Consider the following 17,358-nt stretch of genomic DNA (forward strand, 5'->3'; position numbering starts at 1 on the left):
TATGACTTAAGTTACTAATCCCTCTAACCCTCCATCTCCTTATCTGTGATATGGAAATAGGATCACCTCTCTCCCAGCGTGATTTTGAGGATTCAATGAGACCATATCCATGGAAATGACTCGCTCAGCACCACGTACCAAGCAATTCTTCATTAGATATTGTTTTTCTTTCTTCGTATTCTAATAATGCCATCATTGCTTTACATAGTTTTGTGACACACTTTTTGAGTTATGGACCAGAGGAGGAAGAGAAAAAGTGTTGCGGGTGGAGGGGAGAACAGGGGCACAGGTATGAGGGCCAACAGCAGAGAGGTCTTCTTTTAAAGGCTGCTGGGGCGTGGAGGTCGGGTTTAGAGGCCACGGAGAGAGGATGAGAAGGATGTAAAAAAGCAGAGAGCAAGACAAGGGCAGAATCAGGCAGGGCCCGTCATGCCCTGCTGAGGAGTTGGGTCTTTGTCTTCCAGGCACTGGGGAGTCACTTACTAGTGACTAACCCCCTCCTAGGCTGTCAGTGGAAGAGCGACATGGTCCAAGTTGTCTCTTAGACAGAATATTCTGCCCAGGCTGGTGTGGCTCAGTGGATTGAGCGCCAGCCTGTGAACCCACAGGCTGCTGGTTCGATTCCCTGTCAGGGCACATGCCTATGTTACAGGTTGGGTCCCCATGTGGGGGCAAACAAGAGACAACCAATCAAAGTTTCTCTCCTTCTCTTTCTCCCTCCCTTTTCCTCTCTCTAAAAATCTAAAATTTTAACCCAAAACACCTAAAAAAAGAATATTCTGATGGCTGACTGCACTGTACAACTCCAGGACACTATGAACACAGAATGTCAACAGAAGCAAGATGTGGACTGGAACAGTATCATGAGTCCAAAACCTAAGCACAACACCCGAAAACTCTGGTGAGGTTATGATCCCCTGACAAGCATGGGGAATGAGGATGGAACCTGGGGACACCAGCATTTACTGATGGGACAAGCAAAGACACCCTACAGGAAACTGAAGGGGACACGGTCAAAGAGAACCAAATGTGGCCACCATGGACGGAAGAGTACCGGTCCAATGTGGTAACTAGGAGGCGATCCCCGACCTCGTCAAGAGCAGGTTCCATCAAGTGACTGGACAGAAACCAAACCTCACTAAACTACTCTAAAGTGGAGACAGAGACTGCGAGTGTGAGGCACACTTTCAATGGCGCAAACAGGAGAGACAGGGCAGCGGGTACATGGGGACACACAGTTGAGAGAGCACTAGGAAGAGTGAGAAATGGGGGAACGAAGGGGGAAAGATGAGACTAAGATGCAAGGGAGGAAAAGGGTAACCATGGCGGGGGTGGGGGCTGGGGATGGGATGCAGGTCGGGGTAGAGAGCCGGCCTTGGGCGGAGGAGGCAGCCTCACCCAGAGGCAAAGAACGAATGTGCACACACGAACAGCTGCCTGGTGCTCTTTCTCTTTGCAACTGGAGTTACAGTTGTCTAAGGAGGAGTATGGAGAAGGCAGAGCAGGAAACAGAAAACCTGCGGATATTTCAAAATAAATGTGTGGAGCACGAGAGAGTCACCTGGCTGTGGGTTTTGTACCTAACCCCCTCCAGGAGCATTCAGCAGCCTGGACGTGTGGGTTCCCCACCGGCCGGGCCATCAGCGGGGCTGGGATCCTGCCCTCTGGGGACTCAGACCTGCATCCTCAAGTCAATCCCTTCCTCCATAAATAAAGTAACAAGTGTTTTCTACAGGTGGGGCTTTGGGAACAACACTGAAAAAGACAAACAGAACTTCTGCTCTTTTAAGTCTTATGATGTAAGAGAAGAAACAAACGGAACAAAAAAAAATGTACAGCAGTGGTGAATATTACACAGAGAAGTTCACAGCACCATGAAGAAAAGGTAGGAGCTGCCTAACCGAGACTGTCTCCCCAGACAGGGCGGAAATGATACGAGACCTGGAGACATGGCAGAGGACTGCTGTGTGAAACGGGAGGGCATTCCACGAGACAACAGCATACGCAAAGGCCCTGCAGGGAACCCGGAAACAGAAAGAACGTGTCCCTTGGCGAGACTTGGAAGTCCCACGTGCTAAAAGGTAAAGTGTAGCAAGGGGACACGCATTTTGTGGGGATGTATCCACGGGGGCCCACGGCACAGAGAGCTGAGGAGAACTGCGGACGTGAGTCTCAAAAGCAATAGCAATCTGCACTTGTAATAAGACTGTTCTGGCAACGGGAGGCGAAACAGATTAGAAAGAGACAGAGCAGATGCCAGGAGGACGGTAGGAGCCACTCGGTAAGAATCCAGGCCAGGGGCGGTGGCACCGCAGACAAAGGCGCTGCCAGTGAGGACAGACAAAACAAATCAAACCAAGTACGAGGCTTAGAAGAAGCAGAGTCACTTAGGATGTATAATCTGAATGTGGAAGATGACGGTCAGTCGTTAGTTTGGGGAATCAGTCGGAGGGTGAGCAGTGCTAATCACGGAGAAGGCACAGGTTGGACGGGAAAGCTTTTGATCTTCTTAGTCCACTGAGGCAGCTGTGAGGCATCCAAGGAGACAGGCTAAGCGAGCAGCTGAATGCATATACCCCCAACCTTGTCATATAACAGTCCTCGAACTCTTTATGTTTGTGGAAAGGCAACAGAGGGAAACTTCCTCCACGTAATAAAGGCCGCGTGTGACAAGCCCGCAGCTCACATCACACTCAACAGTGCAAGAGTGAAAGCTTTTCCTCTCAGATCGGGAACAAGGATGCCCACTCAGCACCTTCATTCAACACAGCATCGCAGCCGACATGATCTTACATGTACAAAACCCGAAAGATTTCATGCAAAAATAAAAGTTAGAATAAACAAATTCAGCAAAGTTGATGATTACAAAAGTTACCATGCAAAAAATCAGTTGCATTTTTATACACTAACAATGAACAATTTGAAAAGAAATTATGAAAATAATCCTATTTATGAGTGCATCAAATAGAATATTTAAGAATAACTTAACCAAGGAGACAAGAGATTTGCACACTAAAAACTAAAAAAAACTGCTGAAAGAAATTAAAGACAAGCATAGCGGGAAGCTATCTCAATGTTCATAAATTGGACCACTTTAAATGTCCGCACAGCCCCGAGTGATCTACAGATTCAGTGAAATCCCTACCAAATCCCAGTGGCATTTTTTGCAGAAATAGAAAAAAAATCCTAAAATTTATATGAAATCTCATGGGACCCCAAAGAGTCAAAACAATCTTGAAAAAGAACAGAGTTGGAAGACTTACACATTCTTATGTTAAAACACATTACAAAGCTACAGTAATCAAAACCATGCAGCACTGGCATAAAGACAGAGCAACGGCACAGAATGGAGAGCCCAGAAGTAAATCCGTGCATGTCCGATGACCAAATGACCTCCAACGAGGACGCCAAAACAACACAATGGGTGAGGCTGAAAATGAATTGATGACCTAAATCTAAAGCCTAAAACTATAAAAATTCTGGGAGAAAACTTCACGACCTTAGATTTGGCAATAATTTCTTCAGTGTGACTCAAAAGCAGAAGCAACAAAGGCAAAAACAGACAAATGGGATGACAGCAAACTTAAAAACGTCTGTGCATCAGACGATACAATCAGCAGAGTGAAAAGGCAACCTACAAAGAGGGAGAAAATATTTGCGGACTTACACAGCTCATAAGGGATTAGAGAATGCTTACAACTCAACAACATAAAACCAAATAACTTTATTTTTCTTAATGGGCAAAGGACTTAGACATTTCTCCAAAGAAGATAAATAAACAACCAAGAAACATACAAAAAGATGTTCAACATCATCAATCATTAGAAAAACGCAAGTCGAAACCATGAGATGCCCTATCTGCCCCATTAGGGCGGCCGCTATCAAACACCTGGAAATAAGGAGCGTCACTGAGGACGTGGAGTAACTGGGGCCCGTGTGCACCTGGCGGGAACGAAAACTGGCACAGCCCACATGGAAAACAGTATGGAAGGTCCTCAAAAAATGACAAGCAGAACTATCATTGATCCAGCAATCCCACTTCTGAGTGCACACCTGGAAGAATGGAAAACAAGACCCCAAAGACAGAGCTGCACACCTCGGTGTACGGCACTGCACGGTTTGCAGTAGCCAAGGGGTGGAAGCGGCCCAAATACCCATCAACAGACACATGGATAAAGAAAATAGGGTGCATACACATAACCAACATCATTCAGCCTTAAGAAAAGGAAATGCTGCCACATGCTACAACATGGATGAACCTTAAGGACATCATGCTAAATAAAATAAGCCAGCTATAACAGTCAAATACCACGTGATTCTGTGTATAGGAGGAATCTCAAGCAGTCTGCAGTCTAAGAGGCTGAGAGCAGGAGGGAGGTTGCCCGGGGCTGGGGGAGGAGGAACTGGGGAGTTATTGTTTAGTGGGTAGAGAGTTTCAGTTTTACAAGATGACAAAGTTGTGGATATCTACTGGGTAATAACGTGAATAACTTCACAGCAATTGCCGCACACTTAAAAATGGTTAATGTAAGGGGGTAAACTTTATGTTAGGTGTTTTTTACAGTTTCTTAAAAAGGGGGGCTAAATTTAAAAAGGGCAAAATGGTACTGCAGCACACAGGAGAAAAGTTTGAAGAAGAGCAGCAGGACGATGGGCGCTGCATTCGAGCCGTGACCTTGAACATCAAGGGGGAGACCGCAAAGTGAGGCCTCCAGGCTCCCACTTTGAACCAGTGTCTGGTTCAAGCTGTTTCACATCCAATTCAGCATGAAGCCTCCACAGTAAGTACAGCGGTGGTTGCCAGGTACTGGGGGGCCGGGGGTAGAGGGGAGGAATTACTGTTTAATGAGTATGCGTTTTCTGTTTTGCAAGATGAAAACCATTCTGGAGATGGATGGTGGTGATGGCTGCATAACTATGCGAATGTATTCATTCAATACCACTGAACTTCGTACTTAAAAAAATGATTAAGTTGTTAAATTTTATGTTACAAGCATTTTACCAAAATAAAAATTGTACAAAAAAAAAGAGAATAAGGCCTCTGGTGTGCAGGAGACCTCATGGAACTTTTCAAACTTTTTTCTTTAATCCTCACTGAAGGATATGTTTTTATTGACTTTAGAGAGGGGGGAGAGATAACATCGAGGTGAGAGAGAAACAGCGACAGGCTGCCTCACGTACGTGCCCAGACCGGTGCTGGAACTGGTATGCGCCCTGACCGGGAATCCAACCGGCAACCTCTTGGTGCATGGGATGACGCTCCAACCCACCGAGCGACATGGCCAGGACTACACCGACAAGACATTATCATGGGACCTCTAAAGACACCCTGAACAGGGGACACAGTCATTTCCTCCAACCTCCCCCTAGGTAATGGGAACAGCAGCAACCCACCGTGAGTGCGAAGTCCTCCCTGACTGCACTCGCCCAGGCCTGGACTGCCTGCCCCCCCCACCCCACCCCCAGCCAAACCGAGTTCCAACCTGCCAGGGGCACCAGGGGCTGTGTCCCCAGGCCCAAAACGCTGTCGCTCGTGCCCACGATACCAAACCTAGATTTAACTCCCAACCTAGCTGCAGATTCCCTCTCCCAGAAACACAGTCTCCATTGGCCAGTCTGTGGTGAACTGGTCAGGCACCAGTAATCTGTCCCACGGCCCCTCCCTTAGCCAGACAGAAATGGCAGGATTAAACCCTCTCCTCCTCTCCCCACCCCCTCCCCCAAATATCCTGGACCAAGAAAAATCTTATCTTTTGTTAACTGCTCCCTCACCCCACCCTTCTTCCTATCAAAATGTCCCACTGCACACAGCCCCCCAGCGCCCTCTTCTGGTTGTGAGAGGGGACAGTGCCTGGTTTCCGAATCTCTGTATAGCGACAATTCGATCTTCACGTTCACTGTTGGATTTTGTGTTTTAACGGAGCCTCCCTTGAGGACTCAAGTACAGCTGGGAAAGGGAGTAACAGGCAATCACCATGGCTGTCATATTCCGTTTGTTAAAACCTTTCCTCTACCCTCTTCTTTTTTCTGTATTACCGAATCTAAGCTTCTTACGTCTGTTTTTCATGTATCAGTTAATGGAATTCAAGTGCTTGGCGTTGAGAATACTTAGAAAGAAAGGGGGGGCGCAGTTTCATCGTCTCTGTAGCTGCAAAACACTAGATGCCGTGTTGCATCATAAAACTATCTGACAGTGGGGAACAGAGACGCTCACAGAAGCGTCAGAAGCGTCGTACGAATCTCCTTTCCGACGTGGGGACTTCGTCTAGAAGCGGCCCTGGCCTGTCTTCTGTGTGACAAAGCAGTCATTTAAGACACCTGGATTGCAGCGAAACTTGCTATATATTCAGGATGGAGCCCTTAATCCCCCCAAAGCCTGCAAATTGATTGGCTCTCTGAATAACCTGTATAATTCTTATGCAAAAACTCTTGTGAATTTAAATCTTAGTACCCTATTAAATCAGAAGAGGCGCTCAGGCGCTTTCTCCTCCCTCCAGGCCTGAAGGCTAATAAAACCCAGGACTCTGTGGAATTCCTTATTCAAACAAAGGTCTGACAGCCTTCCTCGAATTTAAATGAAGCCCAGCTAGAGGGATGGAGGAGGGCAGTCACAGGGGCTGGGGGAGCAGAGCAGTCTGGCCGGGCCACCAGAGCAACGAGCGATCAGGAGGCTGCAGTGCAAAACAGGAGTGAAACTCCAAGGGACACCAGTCCCAGTCGCAGTCCCGGCCCACTGTCAACAGGGCAGGCAACTCTCTCTCCCTAGGCTGGGCTCCATTGCTTCACCTCCCCAACCCGCAGCTACAACCTACAGCCACCGCAGCACCAGCGTGAGTAGCTCTGCATAGCTCCAACTTTACAGATCTGGTTGCCACAAGAAGCCTCTGTCTCTGTGGGTTTAAGACTTATTCTTTTTTCTAGGCCACGGCATTTCAGAGACCATGTTGGGAACCACCCCGCCTGGTTTCAGAAACTGTAGCCACCATGGCTAAGGCTGAACAAAGAGACCTTGGGGCCATAATCCACTAAGGAGGCAAAGTTTATCTTCTGGGTGGGAGCACGGCCTCTGCACCCTTTTACCTCACCTTGCTCAGCCCTTGGCACCAATGACAGGTAAGATTCCTCAAGGAAGGGACAACCTAGGACAGTCATGGTCACAAAGGGGCCCTCAGGGAAGGACTTGGGGGGCTATAGAAAAAGGGGATGATAGACTCTTGCCCATCAGCTTTGACATAGTCTGAGTCCTCATTCTATCTGTAAGAAGTCTCCTACTCTCTTGCTGCCTTCCTACCCCTGCCTGACTTAAGCCGGGAACAATGAGGGTGGTGCAGCCCTGGGCAGTTTCCGGCCAATCAGACCTAAGAAAGAATGCACAAAATCCTGTGAAACCTGCTTTGATAAGAATGTCCTCAATTTCTGATAAGGGTCCAAGCATAAAATGAGTTTGTTTCCCAAAGTTTTATAGCCCTTTAGCTAACTGACCCTGACTCAGAATAAACTCTCATAGTTCTTTGAATCCTTACTGCATGACAATAATTGATAAGCTTTACCTTTATTCCTGTGCAAATTGAACCCAATAAACGCCCACTGAGAAACAGGCTCCTGGCCCTTCTCCTTTGAGAGATCAGCCACCTTTCCTCCCAAAGCAGACCAGGTCTTGGTAAACTTATGCTTATCAATGGCAGATGGTGTCAGGGGTGGCAGGAGGGGGCTCTGTGGGCAAAGCTCCCCCACAGAGACAAGCACAGCTGAACAGGATTTCACCCTCAGGCCCTCTGGGACAGTTTGGTTGCAGGAGGGAAGGTGGGGTGGGGTGGGCGGGGGCTCTCAGGTAGTTACCAGTGTTTTCCGTACAGCCAATGGCTTCCCCATGTCAGCAGGCAGACTCCAGCTGTGGTTTTCTTCCAATGACTTCGAAGTGTTTTGAAGAACACAGTCATCTTCTAAAGGCAGAAAAAGAAAAGATGACACACGTGATCATCCGAGGCCAGCACCGGGAGTCCCTGGGACTCCTCCACGTTCACCCGCCCAGGTTCCCTTCCCTCGCTTCCTTCTCCCGGCTTCTCGGGCCTCTACTCGTCTTCTCCCTTCTAGTCCCACAGTTGTGACCTTCTCACCTGCCCACCCACCTTCTGAAACTCCTTTGTTCACTTCTTTGCACCTCAACTCCAAGTTCCCCTCCCTGATCACTTTTACTCATTGTGGGGGAGGGGAGGGGTAGAAAGGCGAGAAGGGAATTCTAGGCTTCCTGTTTTTCCTTTGTTCTTACAGTCACTACACACAGTTTAAGGGTGTCTGTGGATCTGTTGTGTGTGCATAAGACACAACACCAAATTAGTAGTGTAAGAGCTTATTTGAAATGGAGAACACTAGACCCTCAAGAGGAGAATAAGCAGAGAACAGGCACAGAAACTCAACGAGGAGGAAATGTACGTGGCTATGTGAAAATGTTCAGCTTCCCCCGGCTGGTGTGACTCAGTGGATTGAGCACCAGCCTGCGAACCAAAAGGCCGCTGGTTCGATCCCAGTCAGGGCACATGCCTGGGTTGTGGGCCAGGTCCCTGGTTGGGGGGTGCAGGAGATTGACGTATCTCTCATGCATCAATGTTTCTCTCCTCTTTCTCCCTCCCTTCCCCTCCAGAAATAAAATGTATTTTTTAAAAGTTTGGCTTCCCGAGTCATCAAAGACATGCAAATTACTAAGAGCTATCGATAGTCACCTATAAAATAAAATGTTTTCAATGCTCACATTCACCGATGACACAATGAAATGAGACAGACCCTCTCACACACTCCCACGTGGAAGGTAAATCAGCTCGCTGTCCCTAAGATATGAAGGGATAGTACATATCCTCATCCTGTTTGTCTTCTTCACAGCACTCATCACTTGATCCTCACTTGCTCATTTGGTTACTAGCTCCTCCCACTGGGATGTAAACCCCATGAGAGTGAGGAGCTGGACTGTCCTGGTCATTGCTACATCCCCTGTGCCTAAAATAAGACCTGGCTCATAATATCTTTGCAATCAGTAACTGTTGAACGTGATGAAGTTCAGGACATGCTACCCCACCTGGGCATAGTGAATATTTTAAGCAGAACGAGTCTGACCTCCTCCTTATTTTACTGGCCTCGAACAGGTCAAAAACCCTCATGTGAAAGATGCTCTCTTTACACCCAGAGGAGACCATCCTGCTCTCCCAGGGCAAAGGGATGACAAGGAGAATCCCAGCAGGCAGCCCCCTGCTAAGTTCCCCATTTACGACAGTTAGCTCAGACCTTTTATTCCATCACATTCCTCCACTCTCCATCAAACCTAGCATGAAATACTCAGGTCGGTTTGCCTGGGTCCTCCACTCCTTTTAAAGTCTCCCGTGTCATGTAAAACTTACCCTAAATGACTGTGCGTGCTTTGCTCCTGTTAATCTGTCTTTGTCGGGTCAGTTTCCAGGTCCAGCTTTGGACTACATGAGGGTCAAGTGAAACTTTTCCTCCCCTACATTAAATGTTTCTTCCCTAAGGATTTTTGATGTGGGAAAAACTCAAAACACAATGGTAAGTAAAATCAGCAGGCTAAAAAGCCGTATATAATTGGTACTATCCCAGTTATGTCCAAACATAAATATAAATGGGAAAAACACCAACAGAAATAAACACACAAAAATTTAAGTAGTTCCCTCTTGGTTGTGGGATAATGGGCGACATTCATTTTATTTATTAAATTACAATGTGTTTTCTAAGTTTTCTATAGTGAAATAATTTTCTGAACAGATAAATATTTAAACAGGATTTTTTATGACCATGCGTGCATGCGGTAAATAAACCAATTTTAAAAAAAGCCTGAAGATCCTGCTTTCACTGAAGATCCTGCTTCTCTTATCGCTCCCTGGAACTGCAGACAAAGGCTCTCTTCTGCCCTGACTTTAATCAGGTCCCCCTGAGCTGGTCTGAGCCCCACTGTGGGCTTCCCTCAGTCCTAACAGAATCCAGTTCGGGCAAGAATCCTGTCAAGGTGGTTTAGCACGCGCACGTGCACACACACACAAACTCGCCCTTGGTTTTCTGACCACCCTGCCAGACTGAGTCATTCTAACAAGAATCCCCCGTATCCCTGGTATTTTCTGTAAGTAATTTTTCATCCACTGACCTCCTCCGCCTGGTTCTTGGCTCTACCCCCCACAGTCCTGGGTGGGGTGGGAGCCCAGTCGTCTGCTCCTATGCCAACACGCCCACTGCAGTGGTCTCTACAACCGTGGAGACAGATGCCTCTCTCTCGCCTCCTTAATAAAGTCCGCCTTACCATTCTTTAACAAATGTCACAAAATGACTGTTTTCTTTAACACCACCATTGGTTAAAATTCCTCCCAAGGCAAGAAACGTCTTTATCACCAGCAACAGCGAGACCCGTACCAGAAAGTACAGCTTCCTGTGAACCAGGGGCCCAGTCCAGGCTGGCAGTCATGGAACCCGAAGGCACACCTGGTAGTAGTTGGGAGGTGACGCAGAGGCGCACAGTTGTGCATGGTCAGGGAAGTCTTCCCAGGAGTGACAGTGACACCGAGTCTTGAAGAACGAGGAGGAGTTACCAAAACAGGAGTTCACGAGACTGATATGCACAAAGGCACAAAAGATGCTAGAGTGAGCTCAGGAAACACAAGGAGGTAAGCAGGTATAGATAAGAACGGGGTGGGTACGGGGGAGTACCTAGAACTAGGCCTCTCCAAGGCTAGTAAAAAAAAAAATGCTAAAATGCTGAGAACATATATAAAATACAGATTCTTGAGCATTACCTCCAACCCTGATTTCTTCTGGTTGGGCTGTCATTGTCATTTGTAACAAGTACACCCAAGTTTCTAACTGAGGTCCGCACTACACCACGCTTGGAGCAACAGTGGTCAGGAGGTGAAGGATGGGGAGGGTGGGGGAGGTCCGGAAAAGATCAGGAAGGACCTTGAATCCACACTAGGGACTTTGAATATTATGCTGAAGATGACAAAAACCTTGAAGGGATTTAAGCGAGTGAGGGATATGATTATTATATCTGAACTGTAGAAAAGATCACTTCGTAGCAGGATGGCAAACAGAATGGATGAAGCTGAGCTTAAAGCTAAAGAGAACCAGTAGGAAGATATTACCATACCCTCTAGTCACCAAAAGAAGGAAGGAAGGAGCAACGAAGATAGAGGATGGATTTGCGAGATCTTTATAAAAGAGAATTTGGGCCCTAGCTGGTATGGCTCAGTGGATTGAGCGCGGGCCTGGGAACCAAACTGTCACTGGTTTGATTCCCAGTCAAGGCACATGCCTGGGTTTCAGGCCAGGTTCCCAATGGAGGGGGGGGGGGCACACAAGAGGCAACCACACACTGATGTTTCTCTCCCTCCCTTTCTCCCTCCCTTACCCTCTGTCTAAAAATAAATAAATAAAACCTTCAAAAAGAGAGAGAAAATTTGGAAGCATTTGGTGATCCATTGATTGTAGAAGGTGAGAGAACAGGAACCGAGCCAGGTTCGTGCTTGGGCAACTGACTGGGTAATGGTTTCAATCATTAGATTTGGAGTGTTGGTTTCTGGAGAAAGGCAGCACATGCACTTTAGGGGGCGCTATGCTTGAGGTGGTTGTAGGGCATCCAAGTGGAAATGATCAGGGAAGCAGTTTGAAGCTGGGAGAAATGGGGTAGAAGATGGAGATTTCAGAATGATACGGATGTGGGATTCTTGGCTACGAAGGAAGTCGAGGCTGAGTGCAGATAAAATCACCCAAGAGTAGAGATTGAGAAGAATGCCAGTAAGTCTGAGAACAATCTAAGAGTCCATGAGTCTGTTTAAAGCTCACCACGACCCAATGAATAATTCATGTGTTATAAGAACAGTGGGCACACACAGGCGACCTACCCAGTGTGTTGCAAAGAGCGCTGGTTCAAAGTTCCTGAGGCCTAGATTCTAGCTGCAGCTTTGCCACTCACTGGCAGTGCTGTCTGGGTAAGTCATTTAGCTTGTGCCTCTCTTTCCTCATCAGTAAAATGAGGATCCACCACCAGCTCTGACTAACTTATTAGGCTGGAAGGATCACACCTGACAGGGCTGGGAATGCACTTCCCTCATCAGTAACCTGAAGACACACCACCTGCTTGATGAACTCATTAGGCTGCAAGGATCGCATCTGATGGGGCTGTGAACGCACGCTGTAAATTTCTCTGTAAGCATTTAAGTTGTCATCCCAATGTGCAATATTTCAGCTCGCAATGTATATGCCTTCTAATAACCCAACGGAATTCTCTTTCCCCAATATCAGTAAAAGTCTAACTTTCATGTGTTCTGATGACTGTCTCTAGCCTGCAAAGCAGGGTGTTCTTTCCCCTCGAGGAATTGCCAAAATCTAATTGTACTGGACCCAGGTGAGGGTTCTCTCACTAGACCCCAAACCCCTGACATGCAAGTTCTGCCTAGGGCTCCTGTAGCAAACAGAACCTGGTAAAGCACCTGGAATGAATGAACCCAATCAATCGACCAGACACTATTCGCCCCGTTTGTCAAATGACTAAGGTGAAGCCCAAAGGAATAAAATAAGGGTCCCACAAGTTAGCGACAGCTCTGGAACCAGAACCCAGGACAGCTGATCCCCTCAGTGACCACAAGGACCCCGCCATCCGCAGCGGATCCTCCCGGCGACACTGGCTCTGGGCCCTCCCAGGCTCCGCCCGCACTCGCGGCCCCGTCGCAAGTCTCGGACCCCAGGTCCCCACGACCGAGCGCGACCCCTAGGACTCCGCTCCGCGGCCCGGGGCCCGTCGCTCACGTCTAGTCCCAGCGCCCCGCTCCCCGCTCAGGCCCCGCCGCACTCACCACGGCCGGTCAGCTCGCCGCCCCGCCTTCCTGTGTGCTCCCTCAAGCGTCCTCCGCTCATTCCAGGGAAACGCTGCCGTCGCCCTCGGGTTCCGGCCCGGGTTCCGGCCCGGGTTCCCGCCGCGCGGGGACGCTGCGGTGTGCAGGGGCCGCCACCTGGGGGCTGCCTTCATTTTTCGTGCACTCATTTACTCAACCTTCCATCTATCATTCAACTCTATTTTAGGGCCTAGCACTGCATCAGCAAAGAGGAAAAAGGACTCATGGATATGGACGGCAGTGAGGTAGTTGCTGGAGGAAGGGGAGGCCTAAGGGGACTAAATGATAATGGAAAAATATATAATAAAGATTATATATTTAAAAATAAAATTAAAATAAAAAAAACTCAATGAACAGGGCAATTTTAGGTAGTGATAAGGGCCACAAAGAAAATGAAACGAGTGATATAAAGGAGGTGAGTGGGGGAGAACTGTTTTAAATGAGGCAAAGTTAGGCCCCCTGGGTGAGGGGCAATTAATCTGAGACCTAAAAGGTGAGAAGGAGCAGGTCAGACAGAGATCCAGGGGAACCGAGTGCCCAGGGGATGGAACAGCCAGTGCAAATCTCTAAAGCCTGAGGCAGTTTGACAGGTCGGGGTCAGTGTGTGTGAAACCCAGGGAGCTAAGGAGTAAGGAGTGGAGTGAAGCTGCAGCAGTGGGCAAGACAGGCCCACCACTGCAGGCCTGTGGTGTTGAGGAGTTAGGACATTAAACCATGGTGTTGAGGAGTTAGGACATTAAACCAAAAGGGATGGAAAGGTGTTGAAGGGATTCAGTCCTAGAAACGATGTGACCTGGTTTACATTTTTATTTTTATTTTATTTTATTGATTTTCAGAGAGAGAAAGAGAAACATTGACTTGTTGTTCCCCTTATTCATGCATTCATTGGTTGATTCTTGAATGCACCCTGACTGGGGATCAAACCCGCAACCTTGACACATTGGGGCGATGCTCTAACCAACTGAGCTACCTGGCCAGGGCTTTTAAATATCTTTTACGTTTTTAAATATCTCTCTGGCCACAGTGTAGTGAATGGATTCTAGGAAGCAAGAAAGCTACAGAGAAGCCAAGGCCAAGGCCAATGCCGACCAACCAACAGCCCTCTCACTTCTCTGTCCCCCTCCCCATCCCCATCCCCACCCCCACCCCCACCCCCAACCCCACCCTGTTGGTGTGGAGACCAACCCAGTCAGCCCAGGCTTCCTTCTTTCCTCCTTCTGACCATCGTTCTGTCAACTCAACATCTGCTAAGTGCGTGTGAGGATGCCCTCATACACAGCCGCCCCACAGGTTGCAAGCTTAGAGAGCTCACAACCTAGTCTCCGCATTTACAGGCTGCACCACAGCTCAGCTTCGCCCTCTGCCTAGTTCACCTTCAGCTCCACCTTCTTCATAGGTGCTGATTCTGAACACTAAACACTGTGCACCAAACAGAATGAGCCCCTCCTTCCCCGGGATGCCCTTCTTAATCCCTGGAACCTTTGACTACCTTACAGATGTGATTAAATTAAGGATCTTGAGACGTTTAGCCTGTGTTATCCAGGTGGGCCCAGTATAATGAGGCGCTCATAAAGGAGGAGACCAGAGATGAGAGTCGGGGAGGGAGATGAGGAAGGAGCCATAAACTGAGGAATGTCGGCAGGATTGGGAGTGGTGAAATATGCTAAACTTGGTCATGGGGATGGTTGCTCTACTCCATGAATATACTGAAAACCACGGAACTGGGCACTTTGAATGGGAAGATTGTCTGGCATGAGACTTACAGCTCAATAAAGCAGTTTTTAAAAAGAAAGTGATAGTCCCACGGTTTCCCTTAGATAGGATCAAAGGTGCACAGGATACCTGAAATTGCTAGGACCTTTGTTCAGCCATGAAGGGGGCAGGGAGCCAGCCTGGGGCAAAGCCAACTCGCAGAGGATGAAAAGAACCCGAATCCTTGATGACATCATCGAGCCATTCTACCCTGCCAAGAGCTTGCTCACACTCTAGGCGTCCTATTATGTGAAATAATAAAATCCTTTATTGTTAAGCCATCGGAGTCAGGGATTTCTCATCCTTGAAGATAAACTACCAGCCTACTGATGCGTACAGAACACAGTGAGGACAGTGTTTTTGCAAAGATTATGTGGTTTTAAGTGGGGGGTGGGGGAAGGCAAGTAAAAACAGATGGCAGAAAGGACCTCCTTGACATCCGTGGTATGCTTAAACTTTTCTTGTCCCTGACATCATCACCCAACTATTTCCCTGGACCTGTGCCCTGCTCCTATTCTGTGGGTTTGTTAACCATAAAACAGAGTTAAAGGTTCAGAAAAAGGGATATAACACTCACATCACAATGAATAGCCTTACATGTAGCATCTCAGATTGATCCTGCTTGAGGGAATAGAGCTTCCCAGGCAGAACTTCTACCACAGAAAATTACCCGCAAAGCCTTTTGACACTCATTTTGGTTTATTTTCTTATTTTATGCACAGAGATACTTCTTTAGACCGCTTTGTTTACTTTGAGAAAAAATATGAAGTGGGGTTCTTAGGATATTTATGCTTAAAATCTCTCCCTTATTGTAACCTTTAATACCCACTGCATCTAGTGCTGCCAGATTGGAAACATGTAAATGAGACCTTTCAAGAAAGCAGTGGGTTCCCGGGAGAGGGAGCGTCTTCCATACCGTAACGTGGAGCTCACAGGAACCCTCCGTGATGCCCACTCTCACCCTGGATCCACATGGCTGTGCCTTTTCCTGAATGTGACTTCTTTTGTTCCTGGGTCATCTGGCTGGCACTTTCCAACGGCCTGTTTAATGTGGGAGTGAAAAGGGCCAGAAGTTGCATGTTGATTGCATCAGTCAAAGGCCCCGATATTGTTTTGCAAAACCCAGCCTGCCAGACAGGTGGGGTCAGCGGGCAGGAACTGATGCACGGGGGTTGTGCCTGTTTACCCAGGGACCTCAGTGGGTGTAACACCCAGCTGAGAGTCCAAACTTCAGATTCAGCAAGAATATTATTCCTTTGGTGCCAGCATCCCTTTATTGGGTATTCCCTGTTTGATACAATGGGGACGAGAAACAAACATTTGGGGTGTTTGCCAGCCATGCTGTCCCCAAGTCTGTTACTTGATTTCCTGACTCACATATTCTGGTGAAAGGAGGAAGAGCGACCGCGGATCACTCTGGTTCAGAGACTCCCCTCAGTCTGACGGTCGGCACTCCACACTGAAAGAGTTTGTTTAACCAGCTGGAGGCACTTGTAGATTTTAACACGCCATTCCGCTGCTCTGTAAGGCCAGCGCCTGGGGTATGGTGAGAGCAGCGACCCTCACGGGCCGCAGTCTGTTACCTAACTTGGGTTCTTGGGTTAGAAGCGATGTTGCATAAGATACCATGACCATTTGTAAGGCCCCTGGTGAGTCCCCAGACGGTGGCTTCGGCAAGGCATGTCAGGCGTGGAAACGAAAACCAAACTGTGAATCCTTCCTGGGTCTTGCTGCAGGCTCCATTCCACCTCCTTATCCGCGCCCAGGCCTCAGGAGTAGGATCAGACTTGCTAGGTCTGCAGGGCTCTGATGGCTTTTCATCAGCACACACAGATGTCCTATCTGTCACCTCAGACGTGCGTCCCTTCTTTGGGTGGAGGATACAGGGCACAGTGTCCTTCACTGTGATGGCTTTAATGCAGTGGGCCGGCCAACAGGATGTCTTCGGCCAACAGGGCTAGTGTGGCAGTAGAAGTCCCTTGCCCTCAGTGGCTACAAGTTTCCAGGGGACCGTAGATGAGAACAGGTGCCAAAGGTACCTTTGAAACCTCGGGCACGCAGGGGCGGGGGGCTGGTTAAGATGGGCCACCAGAGAGACTAGCAGTCCAAGAAAAGGTGAAAGATGGCAAAGAAAGGAAGGGAGAACCTTTTACATGTTTGTGGGGAACCCTGGAGATGCTGCTGTACCGCCGAAATCCAACTCTCCTGCATTAGTTCTGTCTTGAACCAGGGAAGTTCCCAACAATAATCTTAAAATAAAAGTATGCTCTGAGCTGTTTTGGGCAAGTATACCCGACGACCGTTTTAAAAGATTGGATCTGTATTCAGTTCACAACTCTCTCTCTCTCCAGACCCCGCAGCAGGTGATCTCCATCGACATTTCTCATGGTGTGTTTACAGAGCATCATTCCAGAGCAGAGCTAATAGTTACACACACTCACACAGCAAACAACAGTAACAACAAAAAAAATCCATGAGCGGAGAAATCACTAAAAGTGTCTTTATATTAGAATTCAATAGAACCTTTGATATATAAATGAACATACGAATTTCCAAATGAGTAACACAATGCACAGTGTTTTATGTATTTTGGTTGGAAATAAAACTTCGACTTCCTGACTGTAAGTGTTGTGGAGTCAAGGAGTACTGCAGAAATACTACCAGACTTTGAGACAGGAAACCCAGGCTTAACTTCTAGACCTTCTGCTTAGTAGTTATGTCCTTG

The 17,358-nt window shown here is 47.9% G+C and overlaps 1 protein-coding gene across 2 annotated transcripts in view; it reads right to left on the reverse strand.

Moving 5' to 3' along the window:
- The window catches only part of AGK (acylglycerol kinase), a 75,329-nt gene extending 62,440 nt beyond the window's left edge, over window positions 1-12,889 (reverse strand). For both annotated transcript variants that reach the window (XM_037049056.1, XM_037049055.1), the window contains exons 1-2: window positions 12,843-12,889; window positions 7,840-7,943 (exon numbers count right to left, since the gene is read on the reverse strand). In XM_037049056.1, the coding sequence (XP_036904951.1) occupies window positions 7,840-7,940 (101 nt within the window). In that variant the 5' untranslated portion in view covers window positions 7,941-7,943; window positions 12,843-12,889. The remainder of the gene's footprint in view (window positions 1-7,839; window positions 7,944-12,842) is intronic.
- Window positions 12,890-17,358: the final 4,469 nt, after the last annotated feature.

Source organism: Sturnira hondurensis, unplaced genomic scaffold, assembly GCF_014824575.4.
Source record: "Sturnira hondurensis isolate 20B ecotype Veracruz unplaced genomic scaffold, ASM1482457v3 Scaffold0006437, whole genome shotgun sequence".
In the NCBI taxonomy this organism is placed as follows: domain Eukaryota; kingdom Metazoa; phylum Chordata; class Mammalia; order Chiroptera; family Phyllostomidae; genus Sturnira; species Sturnira hondurensis.